We start from the raw sequence: 20,464 nt of genomic DNA, 5'->3' as shown, positions 1-20,464 counted from the left end.
TTTTCTTGAATCTAGCCAGTTATGTATAATTATAGAACTATTTCTACTGGCGGGGAGTCTAGACCGGCGAATGCGCTGCGTCTGACATGCGGACCTTTGATACCAAACACACCATACTACAGAGTTCAAAGTCCAACATAATAATACTATCGCATCTCTTAACGCATGGGATCAAAGTCGGTAGAATTCAGACTGGCGAGGGTGCTGAGAGACTTTGTACAGGGCTACCTGCTGCAAACGACAACCATGAAGTCGCTACTCTTTTTAATATTGGCATCAGTGCTGTGTTTTGGCTTTGATTTGTCCATCGGCATATCTTTGCTGTCATGTTTTTTCATATATTTATTAACCGGCGGATGGAGGTTCGCGTGGGTCGTGATCAGAACGTTTCCACGGGATGCAAGGTGGGTACCAGAACTCAGGAGTGAATTAGGAAAATTTCTGTTACTGTAGTCTTGTAAGACTTGTAAGTTCCCAGTAGAACGAGTACGTAGATAATTATATTGATTTCACTTTTTCATACCAGTACGCACTGTACAGTATTGACAATAAGACGGATTTCAAGCCAGATGAGTAACTAGCACCATTGTACTAGTAACCGGATGATGACACTAGTCAGTAATTTAGCAGGGATTATTTTGGGTGGGCAGACAGGAGTAGTTAAAAAGCTACACATATCTACATGTATTTATGAAAGTAAATTGGTTGGGGAAAGACCCAAGCGCCCCCACCCCCACCCATCTAATGTATGGCCGGTTCACTTATATTTTACTTATCAAATTTATTAGAATTTTTTTCTTGTTACTAGTTCATATTAATGTTACCTTTGATTTTTTTTATGTCCTTACAAGGAAGGCACTGTAATCTTTACTTATTTATTATCAGTTGTAATACTGCAATTTATTAAAGATCAAAGAAACTACAATGCATTTCTATTGACATTTAAAATGTTAAACAATTTTTTTCACTATTTCAGAGCTCTCTCATACCTAATTATGATCAAACTAAACATGAGGTGGTTGATGAGAACCAATGGCAATCTCACCACAGTGTTTGCTAAAACAGTCAAAAGGCAGCCCGAAAAAGCAGCTATGTTATTTGAAAATCAAACATGGACCTTCAGACAGGTGGATGAGTATTCCAATGCTGTAGCCAACTATTTCCATGATGCCGGCTATAGACAGGGGGACGTCATAGCCATATTTATGGAAACCAGGCCAGAGTTTGTCTGTCTGTGGCTGGGTCTGGCTAAGATAGGGGTGACAGGTGCCCTCATTAACTTTAACCTCAGGATGGAGGCCCTGGTACACTGTGTGAAGGCAGCTGATGCCAAGGCACTCATATTTGGCACAGAACTGACTCAAGGTAATGTTAGGACAAGAAAAGATTCCCAAGGGATGAAAATACTGTATTGTACTATCAATCCAACTCTGGGGGGACTCGCGCTGAATGTCACTGGGAATTAGCCCTTACTGTCAACTTGACAAGGGAACGAAATGTTCTAAGCTTAAGAAATCCCTAGTAAGGCTTTAGGAATCCTCAGAAAGGCGAGATTATGAGACTTATTTGAAATTTAATAAGAAAACTACATTTAAATTGAAAAGAGCTATAAGTGGTAAAGTTAATTTTCTTCATTAATGCCATGTTAAACATAGCACAAAATAAGAAACTTCGATAACTTTAGTCCATATGCTGTAGTAAATAGTGAATTGGGAATTAAGTTTTGAGATATCCAGATATGCCCCAAAAAAAAGAAAAGAAAAGATATCTTATCTTTCAAAATTTAGGTAGACTTATAATCAAGTGATCCTGTTTGTCATCTGGCATCAGTGCCAAGGTCTCTTATTTATGATTAATAACAATTATTAATAATTAACTAATGGATAATGTTTGGATTTATAATCCTTTAACAACACAAAACCCACCCATGTTCTCTGGCCCTAATCTTGTATGAATAAAACAGCTCAGTTATCCAAGCTCTAATATATATATAATATATGTCCAGTGCACTTTTACCCTATGATTTAAGGGATAGCATCAGCTATCATAGCCATACAGCCATGTTATGTAGAATTATAAATTTGTACGGCCTGGTTATCATACATTGCTATACTGTACAAACAAATGTGTATCTATCCTAGTCACAGTAAACATGTGCATGAATGTACACTGGTGTTTACCTGACTCATCAATCACACATTTTTCCTTTGAGAATTAACTCCTTTGATTTTAAAGCGATAATATAATTTATAAGAATTTATTGAGCACAAAAAAGTTTTAATGTTTGTAGGCTCTCTAGATACTAATTAAGAAGGGGAAGGAATACAATGTTAAACAATAAATATTACATTAAAAGATACAAGTAGATGGATAAACCCCTTTATCTTTCTTATTATACACTCATCATTTGCTAAAAGACCTGCATTTTAACATTGCCATGTTCACAAATTTTGCTATGGGGATTTTAATATGAACTGGTTTGGGGACAGTGCTGTTTGATAGAGGTTTTGTGAATGATATGATATCAGGTACAGACACCTAGAGTACAGGTGTCCTTAAATCAGTTTTCCCTGTGGAATGTGTGAAATATGTCATGGGTTGATGATTCATACAGTTCCCCATTGTATTGAATTCAGTTGTTCTAATTATTTTAGATTTTCTTGAAGTGATACAAAGTGGTTCTTTTCATCACAAACGAAGTACAAATGCCACAGAAAGACCATGTTGTTATAATTCTGTTTACATTTTAAATATATTTCTTCAGAAATTATTTCATACAACCAGTATGTTTACTAATTAATTTTATCAACATTTTTCAGCCATGAAGGATGCTAATGGGTCATTTGGCAGACACATGTCAATCTACTGCACTGGGCCCAGAGACCCCAGTCTCAATGGTTGGGCCAGTAACCTAGACCCCCTCATAGAGATGAGTCTCAAACACCCACCCAATGCTCCAGTTATCAAACTCAACGGTACTGGTTCTTTTAAAGTTTTAGTAAAAGAGTGTGTGTGTGCGTGTGCGTGCTTGGTTATATGTACCCAACCAATGCTCCAGTTATTAAAGTCAATGGTACTGGTTCTTTTAAAGTTTTAGTAAAATATGGAGTGTGTGCTGTATGTGTGGTTATGTGTGTGCACACGCCACTGTCTGTACATTTTGACTAAATAATAATAATAATAATAATAGTAAACTTTATTTAAGGAGGGTAAAACATGTTAAGCGTATACACTTATCTTACACATGACTTTTATGGTATTATGATCGTGTCTTAGTAACTTTGATTTTGATATATATATATATATATATATATATATATATATATATATAGCAACAAAAATGAAATGGTTTTTAATCACTTCCGCTTTGGTTTATTTTGCTCTATGGACATTATTATCGCTGAGTGTATGCTTTCTCTTCCAGATAAGCTATTTTTCATCTACACCTCTGGCACTACAGGGCTTCCCAAGGCAGCTGTCATCACACATGGAAGGTGAGGAAGACATCAGCTCAGACGTTGTTTGCCTGATGAAAATGATGATGATGATAACAGCTAAATTTGTTATTGGTTATACTTAGCATTGGGACAGGAGTGTCTGTACAAGAAAGCACCTCAGTTTATTCTCCAGGCTTTATAGATTTTTTTTATCTAATGAAAAAAAAGATGAGTTACTGAGTATGTTATGTCACATGAAATTTTCTATACGATTTCACATCTGCCAAGTCTGCCAAATTTATTAATTTTCAGGTTTTACTACATGTCCCAAGGAGTGCACAAGATGTTTTCCATGCGTAGCAGTGATGTTATATACGACACACTTCCTCTCTACCACTCAGCAGGAGGAATCCTGGGCGTTGGCCAGATGATTATCAGTGGGTGTACACTGGTGGTCAAGAAAAAGTTTTCTGCCAGCAAATTCTGGGATGATTGTGTGGCTTACAATTGCACAGTAAGGAAAATGGAAACTTTTTACTGTCTTTGGTTACAATGTAACTTATTAGTCATATTTATCCTGTTTTCATTTTATATATCACAGTTGTTGTTTTTTTTCCCCGAAAGGATGTTTTTATCACGACCACTCGAAATGTAGTTTAGATATTTTTCTGAAACATGCAGACTTAAGATAATTAAAAAATGAAGATTTCTTTTCATCAATTCATTTTCAAGAAAATAATTTATTCATTCCATTTTTTACTAGGTAATTCAATATATAGGAGAGATCTGTAGGTACCTTTTAGCTCAGCCATTCCGTCCCACGGAGACCCAGCACCAGGTGAGGCTGGCCTATGGGAATGGACTGAGGCCACAGATATGGGAGCAGTTCGTCAGTAGATTTGGGGTGAAAAAGATTGGGGAGTTTTATGGTGCTACAGAGGGCAATGCCAATGTCTGTGAGTAACATTGTTACCTATAAAAATGAGTGATAAAGTTTGATTTGTGGCCCTCTTTGTACAGGCTGTTTGCATCAAGATGTTATTTGAAAAATAATAGGCATCTACTACTCAGTATCAAACAGTGGTTTTGTTTTACCTTATTGTTATCGGCCTTGAATATATTGTAATAAAAGTCTTGTATTTATTGTTAGAATGCAGTAGCTAACAGTCCTTTGTTTAAAGCTTCATATTTTTCCATTCCATTTTTGAAACAAGGGACAATAGAGTGAGTGACTCAAAATATTCACAAGACTTATCCCCTCTCTGAGACCTTCTGTGTTCAAATTATTATAAGTATGTTTTTTCGCAAACATGCAGGTTAATAAGGGGAGTTTAGTTTCACAAAGAATCTGCCCGTCCTTGCTATACCACTTTCCTTAATGTAATGTTGTTATTTTTCAGTAAATATGGAGGGTAAGATGGGTGCGGTGGGGTTCACGACCAGAATAGCCCCCGCCCTGTATCCTGTCACCCTGATCAAGGTGGACAAGGAAACTGGAGAGCCTGTCAGGGGAAGGAATGGGCTGTGTGTTCACTGTCAGCCAGGTAGGTACAGGTGTCAGGGGAAGGAATGAGCTTTGTGTTCACTGTCAGCCAGGTAGGCACAGGTGTCAGGGGAAGGAATGGGCTGTGTGTTCACTGTCAGCCAGGTAGGCACAGGTGTCTTCATGAGAATAATGAACACACCTTTTTTCTATTTTCTTCTTTTTCTACTTCTTTTGCTAAAATAAGATCTGGAATTTGTTTGATTAATTTTGCTATACTATAGTTTTTTTTAACAATGAATCATTTTCACTATTAAGCTCCCAAATAATATTCATTTTTTGATTCAGGGGAACCTGGTGAACTGGTGGGTAAAATCATCAAGGGGGATATCATCCGAGAGTTTGACGGCTACTCAAACCAGTCTGCCACAGAGAAGAAAGTTGCTCGTGATGTCTTTTCAAAGGGTGATATGGCATTTTTGACTGGTGAGTATTAGATATATCTGTCTATTCCTAGGACCCCTGAAGTTTTATAGCTGAGATTTTTATGAAAAAATCCAAGCCAGCATTTTTCTTGTAAATTGTATTAAAATATGACAAACCACACATTAATAATTCAAGAATTGTGCTAGAAAAGGATGATAATTAGTTGACTCAGAAATTTTGGTTGGATTCTTAAAAAGATATGCAAATATTTTAAATTTGTAAGAAAAAATATTTGTCTTTGTTGCGAAAAAGGGTAATTGTGACAGTCTCAAGAAAAAGATGAAAACAACACAGTTACTAGTTATTAGAATATTCACATGTTTATTTATGAAAGTTTGCATACTCTGGTTAGTAAAGACTTGTGCCTCATGTTAAATTATGTAGATATTTTCTAATCAGGTGGTCAATATTTTTCTCTCTCCAGGTGATGTCTTGGTGATGGACCAGTTCGGCTATCTCTACTTCAGGGATCGCACAGGTGACACATTCCGCTGGAAAGGGGAGAATGTTTCCACCGCAGAGGTCGAGGCAGTTATCAGTAATATAATCAAACTTAAGGATGCAGCAGTGTATGGAGTGGAGATCCCAGGTTAGTGACAGCAATGACTCAGATATTTTTAAGTCGATTGCAATTTAGCGAGAAGCCCCCTCTGAGATAATTCGATCTAAAGTTAGTACGATTGGGTCTAGGAATGGTCCTTTTGACTCAGATCTTTACATTTGGGAAAAAATTTGTTGCTGCCACTAAATGGACAGACAAAAAGACATTATCTGTAATATTCACAATTTTTTCCCCATTTGAAAGATTGAGACTCTGCTGTGAGAGTTTGGTGTGTGATGAGGAAAAGATGTCAACAGCAGAACAACTGTGAACCTGAAAACATGCACTATTTGAAAAAATTAAAAACATTTAAAATTTCAGTAGAAATGATATTGGATCTGAGAAGAACATCTAAAGACCCATAGTTTGATGTGATTTAATTATTAATTGGTCAGCAAAATTCACACAAAATGTATGTTCTTATAAAGTGTGCATCTAAATACTTAATCTCATCTCATCAGTGGTCTAATCTGTTTGTCCACAAATAAGTATTTTCTGCATTTTTTAACCTTTTATTAAGGTATGGAGGGCCGAGCAGGCATGGCAGCCATTGTGGATAAACATCATACAGTTAACTTGAAGGCACTCCAGCGAGATCTCCAGAAATCTCTGCCTCCATATGCTAGGCCAATCTTTATAAGGTTAATGGAAGAGGTAGACACCACAGGTAAGTAGTAGATAAATATTTGGAAAAGCCTGTTCTTTCCATCTGTAGTTTATTGTCATGTTTTTGTTAAGTGCAAATTTTTCTGCTTTCTTGGTTTCATATTATTGTTGGTTAAGTAAGAATAGTATTCATAATTTGAAAACAGTGTTATTAAAACAGACCAATAAATTGGACATTTGATATAATTTACTGTGAATAAAAAGTAATGAAAAATAATTTTAAGAAAAATGAATATTCAGTCTAGATATTGAGTTTACTTCAAATGTAAACAAATAGATTAGAATTTTTGCCAAATATGTTTGAACATGTCTGTGTAAAGTGTTATTTTTTCTCTTGTAGGTACTTTTAAATTAAAGAAAACAGAATTAAAGAAAGTGGGCTTTAACCCTGCTTTGACTGGTGACAAAATGTTTTATCTGGATTCTAAAATTGGAGAGTTTACACCTCTGAGTAAACAAAGTTACAATGACATATGCGGTGGGAAAATAAGATTCTAAGACAGGAGTGAAGAGATAAAAACAGCTCAAGTGGTATCGTCTTGGTTCTGTATTTATGAATATGCAAGGGACTTTGTGGTGCCTTAAAGTACATTCAGACTGGTCAGAAAGTCAGGAAGATCACTGATATTAGGTCTGGAACAATTCTCAGTTTGACTTTGTCTTCTACATACTGTATTAGTATGGAACCAGTCTGAAAAGGGCATTAGTTATACCAGTGAATAAATGCTTATTTACAGCAGGCCCGTAGCCTGGGGTGTTCGAACGAACTGCCCTTTCTGCCAGGCAAAATGTGCACTCTGGGTAAAAATTGATCTACTACTAGTAGAAGGTATACATAAGTTTCATAGTAAAAGGTCTACTATTACACACACACACACCCCTTTTGAAATTGCTGGCTACAGGCCTGTACAGTGATTGTACCATAAAACATTTTATTAATTATAATAAATACTGTGGCACATCTCAGTATAATATGCCGGTGAAAAATGCGTGGCTTTGGTCCAAAGCTGGTTATGGTTGATATTACCCCACTGTTTTTTTTTTTTTAATGGATGTAGCTTCTGAATGTAAAATGGGATCATTTAAACTTGGCTGGAACTTGGTCAGAAGGTTTAAACTCAGACTAAACGAGTCAATTTAGAAAGGGTTAAAATCAGGCAATACATTTGATCACATGTCACAGCATTTGATGAAACCAGATTTCAGTTATTAGTACGAATTCTTCAAGATTTTAGGGCTATTAGTAGTCTTTGAAAAAGTATTGTATTTTATCTATTACAGATGATCAAGCTATGTTAGGAAAAGGCATTGATGTTGTTTAGTGTGTTGATAATTATGGCAGAAGTACAATTAAGTAACAAGTTTCTGAAAAGCACTGTAACTGTTGTCTAGACATAAGAAGGGATTTTTCATAATATCAAGACAATTTGCTGAATTTCTGTTGGGAACCATTTGAGAATCTCGAGCTGTTGAAGAACAAAGTGAAAACATCATCCAAATCCTATCTGCGGATTTATATATGCTAATGTTTTAGTTATGTCCCTTGCAGCTAGGCCCTTTTTATTTCACTGTGCAGCATACTTACCTTTATCGCAACCTTTCCAGAGATTAATAACTTAATAACATGGGTATTAGGTCCTCCAGTAAATGGAACCCTTCGCTCCACAAGGCCAGTTAACAAAATTAATTTCGATTGGTTCACACTGTAGAAAGCAAACTTGCGAAAAGGAACCAAAAAAAAAAAAAACACACACACACACACATACACACATAAATCAAAATTACACGTTAGAACCAGTCAAAGCAGTGAGATTTCTATGAAAAATTGAATGTTCATAAGTTTATGAAGTAACAGCATTAGTGACATCTGATATTACACACTTCAAGTGATTTTTAAGAATTCAAAGTCAGTATTGATGTATTATGTTTAATATTAACTACTTTTCCTTTTAGTCATGTTATCTGGAGAATAGATAAATTTGAATAGATAAGCTTCTGTGCAACAATTGAAACTTCAAAATTATTTACATGTGTCTGGTTGAACTTATACAGCACGACTGGTCACATGTATTGATAGATTTTGTTATGGTTATCAGAGTAGATTTTTTAAAAAGTAAGCTTGAAATGCTTGTTATTTATCTTAAATCTGGATCTTGTTTATTGTTTGTAAATCCCCAGGATCCACTTTTATGAGTTTTGATTGTTTTTCCCCTTTTTTAGACTTATTACACTGTAAAAAATCTTGAATTCATTGGATCATGTACAGTTTTATTTTTTACATTGCCAACCATGTTGTCATTGCTGTACCGAGTTAGGCTATAAATACTTTATCCTGTTGGTAAATAAAAGAGAAAAAGACACAAGAATATTTGAGTTTATAGTTCAACTGTAATACTAATCCAATCATCCATTATAATATATATGAAAAACAATTATAATATTCACAATCCTTTAGGTCAATATTTCAAACATTCCTTACAAAAAGAATCACCTTTCATTAAAAGCAATGTGCAGTATAAAATCAATTATGCGAAATAATTTGACATTAAATATTTTAATTTTACTTAAACATAAACAATCCTAAAGATATAATTTCTCTTTCTTTAAAATTATTTTTTAGATGCTGCTTTAAATCTAGAGGTATTAAAATTACAATAAATGTGTAAATACCACATAAAATGTACATAACCACTCTATACTTCAAATGAAAACAATATAATTTAAAATGTCATTTTTAATAACAGAACATTATCCAACAAAAAAAAAAGAGTACAAAAATAAAAAGTAATAGTCAACAAATTTAACCGTTAAGTGGCCAGGTCAAAGTCACAGTTCACTTTTACATTAGCCATGAAATATAAGTGAAAACTAAAATACAATCACAAGTTAATATTAGCATGGCAGAGGGTCCATCTTGATGGGGTATGAGGCTATGCCCAGTAGTCATAGCCTCGTCTTCCCTTGGCAAACACCCCCTCAGCCCCAACCCACCCACCCAAACTCCTGCCTTAGTAAGGCTGTATAAATGCCTTATATTTCAAAACTACTGTAAAAATGTACTGTGGCTATATGTAAAAATAAAACATAACATAGATGGATTTTAGGACATAATGAAAAGTATTAACAGTATGCTGGTGTAAAAAAAAAAACAAATTGTGTTGATCATTTCTAATCAGCAATTGAAAATGCTTAATTAACTATCTCTTGACTCATCATGTACCTTAATTGTGCTCTTAGAACTACAGATTTTTTCACTGAGTAAATAGGATAAGGGAAAATATCCAGAGAATACTTCAGACATGGGGAAACTGCTTGTCCATCAATTCATGAATGCCTGAAATGCTACAGGACCTGCTAGGTTTATGTGCAAATACAATAACATAATAATAAATCACATGTTAACATACACCAAAGGAAATAAAATATTTAGTCTAGACCAACACAGAATTGAGGGGACCTGCAGATTTCTTGTAGTGCAGGTCTTCTGGACCTTCAGTACCTCCATAGTTTTCCCCATGTCTGATTATTTCTCTCTTACATATAACTTCTTACTGACATGGATGCCTCTCATAAATCTACAAGCTTGCTAAGGCACTTCATGGCTACATGTTTTGGAGGATTTGGTTTTTCCTTAATAGCATGCACCCATTTCTTGATACCAATGAATGCCACACTAACTGTCACCAGGGTGGCTCCAGCGATACAATACAACGTGGGGATTTCACTGAAGAACACATACTGCCATAAATATGCCAGTACCACCTCCGAGGCCCTTGTCACGCTAATGGGGCCAGCATTTTCATACTTCATGGCATTGGTGAAAAAAATTTGACCCAAGAATGAAAAGACGCCAATTAACACGATAAAAATTCTAGGCAACCCTGTAGGCGGGTCTTTTAAGCCCTGAACAGCTAAAAGTGAAATAAATGACTGGATCATTCCCCACACACCAAAGCAAAATATAATGGTGGTATAATGAACATGAGAAATCTTACGGACAATAACAAAGGTTATGGAAGTACTTAACGTGCCTCCAAGAGCTAGTAGAGCACCCAAAAAATGCTGCTGAGATACTTCAGAACTTTTTTCAATCAACTGTCCAAATATAAACGGAGGTTGTATAACAAGAATGCAGCCACCAATTACAGTGATGGTTACTATCACTTCAAACACACGGAAACGTTCCTTCAGAAACACGCAGCTGATAATCCCTACAAAGACTGGCGTGCTCTTTATGATCACAGTGGCGTCCCCTACTGGCATATTTTTGTAGGCAAGGTAGCTTAGACATATTGCGGTTGTTCCAAAAAGTCCTCTTAGCCATAAACCAAACTTCTGCCCTTTTACACCAAAGAATGGCTGTTTGTTGTATATAACCAATGGTGTGATAAAGAGAGTGATTTCAAGTTGTCGAAACACTATTATCTCAAAGACATGGACATCCTTGACCCATTTAACGAAAGCTGAACTTAGAGAAAAAAACACACTCGATATGACCCCCAACAGAATGCCAAAGCCAGGAAACGGAGGGACAGCTTTTGCGTCTTCTTCAGTGACAGCTTCTTCACATTCCACGTCTGATGTGATCAAGGGATCTGAAGGGCCCTCGCCAACTTCTTTGCCATTTTCATCCACAATTTGAACCATTGGTAAATGCGTTACATTTTCTGTCAGCAAGTCTGGCTTGCTGTTAGCACCAAGTAATATAATCACACCGGAAGATGGTTCACTTTCCATAGTATTGCCATCCATTTGTTGTAAATGCTGAACACCGATGCCAGTAAGTAGAGAAACTTCTTCTACTTGCCTCGGAGTTGATCTTAAGTTGTCTTCACAGTCATCATCATCATCATCTTTTAAAATGTCATCCATACTAGCACCATCACATCCCTTATCATTAAGAGACAGTTGAATTTCATTTGTACAAGTGAGATTTTCAGCAGACAATTTTGCCATCTTTTCAAATGAAAAACACCAAGGAAGCTTCTTTAGTTTGTTTTTTCTTTTTTTTTTTTTTCAACTGCTGGTCAAAATATTACTTGTACAAAGAAATTGCAGCTTTCAAAAGCAGAAATAAATATCATCTTTTAGAATACAAAATTTCATATCAGCATTGTTCTACTAGGTTTGGAATAATGTAGATACATGTAATTGTTCATACTGTTATAGATAAAATTTCATCAGAAGTTTTACCATGGGTGATTGTAGTGGTATTTCTCTTGCCCATATTCTTCATTTCTGGCTAAGGCATTCACATGCTTGTTTTGATTTTCTTTTTACTGAAAAAGAAAAATAATATATATATATATATATATATATATATATATATATATATATATATATATATATATATATGCAAAATAAGTAAGCAATGCAGAACATACACTGTACATGTGGGTCCTGTATAGTTCGACTCCCCACAACTGAGAAAAGAAAAGGGAGCGGGCAGAGAGAATGCTTCTGTTAATATTATTTGGCACAAAGTCTCATGCCTACTACGTTTTCACGGTCTTTGATATGTACCTGTACCACATGCCCATATTACGTGCTTACAAACAGCACATAAGTACATGAACCATAAATAGTAGTGCTAACGCAAAAAAAAAAAAAAAAAAAAAAAAAATGGTGCTACTATTACCTTCACAGTGCACCTACACATGCACAGGTACTACCTGAAGGAGCTACATGTACACATCAGACTACGTACACTTTCACATGTACACACAAACCAAGTGCACCACGTAGGCCTTCTGTACCAGTGTACCTGTACTGGTACAAGTCCACTAAAAGGTCAGCAGGGAACATTCACCTAGCTTCAAACGGTCTCAGTAACATGTTGATAACAAATGACAGCTTGAACTTTCCGGATTTTGTTTTTGTGTTTCAGCACACATACTGGACATACCGTAAATTACGTATCGGTGGCGAAACTTCTTTTTGCCTGTCAGATGATGTCCACTCGAAAGGTCTGAATGTTTACAAGTTCAATGATTGGTTAAAATAAAAAATTGGGTCAAGAAAGGTCAAGGACGACTGCAGGAGGGTGGTTGTCAACGAAGCCGTGAACGATTTACATGACTGAAAATGTGACGTTGTCCGGTGAATTGTCTTTTTCAACTATAAAAATGGAAATCTACAAAAATCATTCGTAGTATTGTCAGGATTCATTTCAAAGAAAATGTTTCCAAACGTCGAGGAATTTCACTACCTGGACGTGAAGAAGTTCAGCGGTCACAAAGACGAGGTGTGTAAAAATAAAAAAAAAATTAACCAAGTAAAAGTATTTTGAAAATCTTACCTTTATGCAGACACTTGTAGGGTTGGACTTATCTCCTTAACTGCCCTGAATTTGCTAAAGAAGTGCCCCAATTTTGGACTATGGAGACATTGTTAGCACTTAATTTTGAAGCTTTTTTTAATATTGAAGAGTCTTGTTGAAAATAATATGCTCAAGTAACCAAATAATCCCAAGTTTACTTATAGCTTCCTCACTTAATACATTTTATATTATCTTTATCAAAATAGTTGTTTTCTCAAGTAATCAAGTCAAATGTAAAAATCCAGTTTATTTGTATCTTTAACAGTGTCACACATATATGTTGTTAACTAATCAGACTATACCCGGGATGTGTCTTCCTCAGGTCAATACTGTTGCCTTTTCCACAGACTTTGAGATGATGGTGACAGGATGTGATGACCACAGAGTCCGAGTGTTTAATGTCCAGACTGGGAAACTGGTGTGCAAATTAAAGGGGCATACAGGTTCAGTGGCCTTTTTTAAATAGCATTGATGTGTAACTCAGGCCATTTTATACTGTACTTAAATACTCCATAAGTCAGCATCAGTTATATCTATGGGCTCATTTCTAATTATACTGCCCTTCTACCTAGATTGATCCATCTCCAAAGTGACTCTCGCTGAATGCAATCAGATTAACAGATTTTAAACCACGTGCACCTCCCCTTGTTTCCAGCTTACTCATGTAATCACAATTTTTTTCCATATTCTATTCTTTGCCAAGAGGGAGAGTCTAAATCTGTTAATCAGATTGCATTCAGGAGAAGCCCCCGCAGAGTTGGAACGATCTATGTAGAACAATAATTTCATTGGGAATCAGCCCTTTGTCTTGTAAAATCTTTCATTATCTGAATTGTACTTATTGACAGTACTCAGGAACGTGGTTTAAAAGCTTTGCTCTTCATTATTGCTATTTTCATCTAAGAAAGTAACTTATTGTCTTTTTTTTTTCTTTCTAAGCAGTTGTTCACCAAACCTTTTTATTTTATTAGGTGCAGTGAAATCCGTTGCTGTAGCTTCAAACAGCAAGTGCTTTGCCAGTGCCTCCTATGATAAGACCATCAGGATCTGGAGAACAAGAGATGCGGTTCTGCTTCACGTCTTACAAGGTAAAAGAGTTGTATACAGTATTTCCTTAAAATTTTGGAATGCCTGACTTATTTACTCACTCTTACTCTTCTAGATTTATTATTTGTTAGTCATAAAAATGTACTTTTTAGCTCAAAGGCAAGTAATATTCCAAAATTACTGAATCAGCATGGTATTACTATCAAAGCATTACTTTGTGGAGGGGAGATTTATTTATTTTGTTCAAATTAAATGAGTAATTATGCTGATTGGAGAGCACTCTGAGAACACAGACTTCCACTAAGCAAAATAAAAATGATCAAAAATTTTTAAAATCTAATTTAGAAGCTTGTGTTCCCCCTAATGACACCACTGATTGATATTTTCAGGACATACAAAGAGTGTGGAGTGTATAATCTTCTCATTTGATGTGAAAACCCTGGCATCTGGCTCCTGGGACAGAACTGCCATGTTGTGGGATGTGGAGGTAGAGTGTGTAGTAGCAGGAGTTTATTGGGTTCCTGGGGGGGGGGGGGGGTTGAGAGATACTGGATACAGATAAGCACAAGATTTGTACATCAGTGCATGTCTGCATATTAAAAAGCTGTTTTAGGGAAGCTGTGTAATTTCAAAGGAGGGGGGGGGGAGGGGGAGACAGTTTGTGCCTCCTGTGTCTGTGGTACATGTATTAGTATATAAAATATGTAAATTTCTATCTTTCAGAATCTGATATTTGATTTTTTAAATATATGAAATATAGACTGGTGTCAAGTAAGAAACGGTATTTGAATACACTATAACAACAACATACTGAATGCTTGTTCAATTTTGTTTCAAAATTATAGGGTTGAAAAGCTTAAAAGAGCTTACCAAACACAAAATATTTATTTTTCCCAAAGAAAAAGAAAACAGATTTTATTTTGGCCACAAATACTGCTTAAAATGTGTTTATTTATTTAGTATGATGATTATTTTTTTACCCTTTGTTATTTTCATATGATTCAGTTTATTTTGTCTTTCAGAAAGGGTTTCCATTACGCATATTTGAAGGACATGAAAACTTAGTGCAATCAGTTGCCATATCATATAAAGGAGAGTGGCTGGTAAGTCTGTTTACTAGTGCTTTGAAGTAAGTTGAGGTAATTATAATACCAGCTTCAGCATTCCATTTTTTTTTTTTTTTTTTAAAGAATGAATTTGGTTGCAATAGCTTTTACACACTAATTCCATGCTGTATGGAATTAGAATACTGAGAAGCTGGTAATTATACAAGTATGTTGGAAACAAAAGGAGGCTTGTAAGTTTGTTAATCTGATTGCAGTCAACAAGGGTCCCCGTGAAATTAGGTCACACAACCCAAGCTGGCCTAACTGCTTCTGAAGGATCTCTAAGACTATGGACACTACAGAGTATATAGAACTCATGGATCAGTGTGTTATCTTTCTCTCTAGGCTACAGGTTCATGGGACCACACAGTAAGACTATGGACACTACAGAGTATATAGAACCCATGTATCAGTGTGTTATCTTTCTCTCTAGGCTACAGGTTCATGGGACCACACAGTAAGACTATGGACACTACAGAGTATATAGAACCCATGTATCAGTGTGTTATCTTTCACTCTAGGCTACAGGTTCATGGGACCACACAGTAAGACTGTGGACACTGCAGAGTATGGACGGCTCAGATGAAGTCACAGTGCTCACGGGACACAAAGGCAATATACATGGAGTGGCTTTCTCCCGGGAAGGAATGCTGGTATGTACATGTGGTAGTATCTGGGCCCTGTATCTTCATACAGTATATATTTTTCTATGCTTCTTTTGTACATGCTCCATGAATCGTGTAAAACACTCTCCTCTGTAAGGTGTATATGTCAGCTCTCACCTTGAGTAAATAGGGGGTGATTAACTTTTGTGTGCAGTCAAATAAAATCAAAAAATCGTCCAGAAGCTGAGCGAACACATAAGATAATACCCCCAAGCTGCTCAATGAGACGTGTCATTCTGTTACTCTGATTGCATTCAGCAAGAGTCCCTGTAGGGTTGGGTCAATCTACATAGTATACAATAGTTTCATTGTGAACACACACACACAAAGACAGTGAGTATATCTGAAGTATTAACTTACTAGTACCAATCACTCCTCTCACTGTCTACTTCACCCCAAACAGGCCTCCTGCTCTTGGGACAAAACCATCCGCTTGTGGAACCCCAAAACTGGCAAATTGTTCCATGTGCTGGAGGGTCACAGTGGTTGGGTCCAGGCGGTCATCTTCTCACCTGACAGTTGCTACCTGGCCAGCGTGGCTGATGATGAGACGGTCAGAATTTGGGACGTGGTGACTGGACACTGTGATAAGGTTTTAGAGGTGAGGTATCATGGTATGGTTTATAGCCTTCATTTAAATATCCATATTGCCTTTTAGAGTATTTGAGAAATTCATACTTTAGAAGTGGAATGTTTTTAGTATGTATGCAATTTTAACATTACAATGATAATTTTTCCTGATTTTCCTATGTGTTTGAACATTCTTATGTACGTACACCATTAAATAATGTAAAACTTTTAAAATAATAATAATTATTATTGTTATTATTTGTGGAGGAGTCAGTACTGAAAGGACAAAAAGGGAGACTTGTTACATTAATATTATTATTTGAGACCTCTTAGATGGCAAAGGTCAGTCACTGTGTGTGTGTGTGTGTGTGTGTGTGTGAAACTGTGTGTGTGTGTGTGAAACTGTGTGTGTGTGTGTGTGTGTGTGTGTGTTACCTGTTATGACCTTGCAAGTTGACATGGGTTTTAATTTTTTTATTAATTCCAGGGAGAGACAGACACTGCCCAGCACTGTGCCTTTACATCAAGCGGAATATTGGTGGCATCAGGTGCTGCTCAGGTGACGATGACAGCCGCCCCACGAGTGTGGCACAATCTTTCTAATGAGGACACAGCTGTGGATGATCACACTACATCTACACATAAAACTCAGGAGACATAAACTGTGACATGGTGTTGACATGATTGTGACATTGAAGACACTACATCACTATATCAACATATAAAACACAGGAGACAAACTGACGTGTTGTTGACAGGATAGTGACATTGATGACACTGTCATGACATCAGCATGTAAAACACAGGAGACATAGACATAAACTGTGACATATTGTTGACATGATTGTGACGTTGTTGACACTAGTGAAGTGTCAACGCAGAAAATATTTGTGACATGGGAAATGGCTTATACTAGTAGATGCTGTGTTCATGCATGTATAAGAGTCCTTTTCTCATTATGAACCTGAAGCAAGTTTTCCTTCAGGAACTTAAGCTTTGAACAGTTACAAATCTACGCATTATTGTTGTGTTTGCAAACTTTACTTTTAATAAAATTGAAGAGAATCAAAGAATATAAAAAGGGACCATCAAATTATCAAGTGAAATTTTACTATTTCTTTTAATTGAAAAATATATGGAGGAAAAAAATGGTAAAATTTTAGATATTTATATAATTTAAGCTTGAGAAATTTATTTGTATGCATTTATTAAAATTATTTTAAAATAAAGTGATAAACACTGCAGTCATAATGGTGTTGTTTTGTGTTATTATTGTAAGCATCTACCTCTATGATTAAAGCAGTCCCAGTATGTCATTACATGGCCTTCATATCTATAACACAGTGTAAACTAATGACGGTTGTTTTCCAACCGCTTCACCAAACTCTTGGCATTAAACAAAATAACATGGCAATTAACGAGTATTCTTACACCCTCTCCCCCATTAAGTTATAATTTTACTTTTCCAAGAAAAGCATAAGAGTTAATACTGTCTAGCACTTAATTAGAGAGGAAGGAACTTTGTCACACCCATGCATTAAAAACCCTCTGCAACGGCGCCTTTGCCAACTCTGTACAACCCTGTATAAACAATACATAACTTATGCTTTAATCGTCATTACTGATATTCGCCAGTCTAACACTCCTTTTAAAACGACAATGACTCAAAAAGTAAAAACTATGTGAACTCAAAAACTAGTGTGTAGACCGTTATTTTGTCAGCGGTTTTGGATATGTTGCGTCTTGGTGATAAAGGGGAAAGTGTCAAAATCGGCCGGGTAATTAATTTTTGCCATGTCAAAGACTAGCGCACATTGTAGGGACATGTCCAATAATACTTTGCGAGTAGGAGAAACTGCTCTTTACCTTAGAAAAATTCATTTTGGCGGGTAAATCCCGTGGAGAAACCGCTCCTGTATATGAAGAGGGATTAAATGTGGTAGCTGTGCTAATGGATGGTTGAGCCAAATGCGTTACAGAGCACTACACGCTCTTACTCGTTTTACAAAACGTTATGAGATTAATGTTAATAAGAAAAATCATTCTATGGCCTATAGTTCTGCTTGGTTGCCCCTTAAGTAAAGCTATTATGATGTAAGCAAAATCATTCATTTAAGATTTCTCCTCGTGAATCTGATGTTTATGGAATTGAAATGAACATCACATTACATTTAAATATATCAAGACTGATTAAAGGTTGGCTCGTTTTGCATTTTCCATAGACTAGTCTTTTAAATTGTTTTTCGGTTGACTTCATAAAAAAAATACGAGTATTTCTGGATACATGTGACACGTGTTGAACCCGTCCGGTTCGTTTGACAGACGTAACATGGTCTCACTAAAAGAGAGGCAACATCTTTGAATCACAAAACAGGAGCAAGTTAACCAAATCCGTTTTCTGGTCTTCCTGGGGGAGAAAAGGCGGTTTTGAAGCGTTAATCAAGTTAAAGGGATAATAATTGTTCGTTTTGGCCAAAAAATGAATTTTCCTGGGGTAAACAACACTTTTCCCATACTTACCAATGGTTAATGAATCTATTTCTACATTCAAAGTTAGTCCCTGGTTAGTCTGTTAATTTGATTGCAATCAGCGAGAGTCCCCGTGGAATTAGTGCGCATAAGCTAAGTCGACAAAATTCATTACGAACAGTCCCTGGACATGTGTGCATTGAGCCCATTCTTGTGTAAGTCTTAAAATTCAGTAACAAATAACAGCTTTATACAGACCCAGTCGCTTGTAGGATAAATTTATTGTATCAACACATTTAAGGCGTCTAATTATTTCGCAGTGCAGGTTGGAAAGTTTTTTTTATTTCACTAATGTATCAATCTTTGACATTTCGTAGAGCAAAAAGTTGCCTCAAATGCGGTTAATTGGCAATATAATGATTCCAAAGAACTAGACCACCCAGACGTCTGTTAAATGTGTACACAGTGTGGCGTATTAAATGTAAAACTTTGAACTACAGTTCAATTAAACTTACAAAAATCAGCAATACTTGTTTTTTGCAATATTTCACTTCAGACCTGTTTCCATCCTTGTTTGATTTTCCACTAATGCGACTGTTGATACCTGTATCTTTAAAAATACTTTTTTTAGGCTCCTCACTCAATCGCCTTTCACTTTAAATTTCTACACATAAATGTTTATACAAGGGAGGCACAAAACTTAAGAGGGAATACAGTAACATGGACCTTTTTTATATCAATACTGCGTCTTCTACGAATGATAGTCACTACTGCGCTGTATCAGTTGAAACTTCTTTGTTTCAGAGTCTCGACTGGCTGGTCTGGCAAGTGACCTTGCTTAAACTGAATCACGCTGGAGTCTCCCAGGGTAAACCAAGGTAGTAAAAGACATTACAATTATTGGATCTGTTTAGCAAAAATTGGCAGCATATTCTTCCTGTGCCTCCCCTGATCAAATTTCCCACTCCAGACAGCTAGAATATTTCTAAACCGGTTATGTTTAACATTGCGTCACCACTTACAACAACGATTCTATCGTTTTTAATTCGCTGCCGGTCGCTCTCTTCATAGGCCAATAAAGCGTAACCAGCACAGGAAAGTGTTTTAAACGTTTTTTTCCTCTGGAGTTCAGGACTGACAAGTCATTTACTTATAGAAACAGTTAGTATGGCGGCCTCACCTAGACCTTGACCGAGCTGAGTCGTACTTGGCCCAGTACAGCTACTCAGATCTCACTGACTTCTATACAGTGGACCAAAAATAAAGGACCGGCTTTCGATAACTGTTTTACATCATTTCTCAATAAAACCTAGTACTTATCAAATATAGTTCGGTTTTGTTTCATTTATATATATATATATATATATATATATATATATATATATATATATATATATATATATATATATATATATATATTGGCAATGCTTGAATAATTGCTTAGTTCTTATTAACATATGCCTCAACAGGATGTGCCCAAGGTGCGCCTTACAAAGAAACCGCACTCTTCATTATAATATGCCACCAGAGAAAGATACAATGTAGATATCTTCGACAGCTCTACGTATCAAATAACCGAAAAAGAAAATATCAAATAGGAAATAAATTAATAAAG

At 36.0% G+C, this 20,464-nt stretch overlaps 3 protein-coding genes across 9 annotated transcripts; 2 read left to right on the top strand and 1 right to left on the bottom strand.

The window, feature by feature from the left end:
• The first annotated feature begins 56 nt into the window (after window positions 1–56).
• Window positions 57–9,039, top strand: LOC106165824 (long-chain fatty acid transport protein 4). The gene is made up of 11 exons (XM_013544180.3): window positions 57–404; window positions 977–1,365; window positions 2,820–2,975; window positions 3,425–3,494; window positions 3,750–3,951; window positions 4,201–4,393; window positions 4,838–4,981; window positions 5,269–5,406; window positions 5,831–5,995; window positions 6,528–6,674; window positions 7,014–9,039. The coding sequence occupies exons 1-11, from the start codon at window positions 166–168 to the stop codon at window positions 7,169–7,171; spliced, it is 2,001 nt and encodes a 666-aa protein (XP_013399634.2). The 5' UTR covers window positions 57–165; the 3' UTR covers window positions 7,172–9,039.
• On the bottom strand, window positions 9,034–12,676 carry LOC106165841 (solute carrier family 35 member G1). 7 transcript variants are annotated; one of them, XM_087008168.1, is made up of 3 exons: window positions 12,579–12,676; window positions 11,867–11,952; window positions 9,034–11,563 (listed from the first exon to the last, which is right to left on the bottom strand). In XM_087008168.1, exons 2-3 carry the CDS (start codon window positions 11,867–11,869, stop codon window positions 10,241–10,243), a joined length of 1,326 nt encoding a protein of 441 aa, XP_086864294.1. In that variant the 5' UTR covers window positions 11,870–11,952; window positions 12,579–12,676; the 3' UTR covers window positions 9,034–10,240. The 7 variants fall into 7 exon arrangements, with proteins under 7 accessions (XP_086864294.1, XP_086864293.1, XP_086864295.1 ...); XM_087008167.1 differs by having other exon boundaries at window positions 12,312–12,651; XM_087008169.1 differs by having other exon boundaries at window positions 12,483–12,650.
• Window positions 12,677–12,706: 30 nt separating this feature from the next.
• Window positions 12,707–17,621, top strand: LOC106165842 (uncharacterized). Its single transcript, XM_013544206.2, has 8 exons — window positions 12,707–12,917; window positions 13,315–13,435; window positions 13,964–14,080; window positions 14,429–14,526; window positions 15,062–15,142; window positions 15,667–15,798; window positions 16,214–16,411; window positions 16,868–17,621. The coding sequence occupies exons 1-8, from the start codon at window positions 12,852–12,854 to the stop codon at window positions 17,039–17,041; spliced, it is 987 nt and encodes a 328-aa protein (XP_013399660.2). The 5' UTR covers window positions 12,707–12,851; the 3' UTR covers window positions 17,042–17,621.
• Window positions 17,622–20,464: the final 2,843 nt, after the last annotated feature.

Source organism: Lingula anatina, chromosome 3 (assembly GCF_051362555.1).
Source record: "Lingula anatina isolate TDL-2025a chromosome 3, LinAna3.0, whole genome shotgun sequence".
Classification (NCBI taxonomy): domain Eukaryota; kingdom Metazoa; phylum Brachiopoda; class Lingulata; order Lingulida; family Lingulidae; genus Lingula; species Lingula anatina.
The sequence above is the reverse complement of the archived record's forward strand: the minus strand, read 5'-3'. Positions and strand labels throughout refer to the sequence as shown.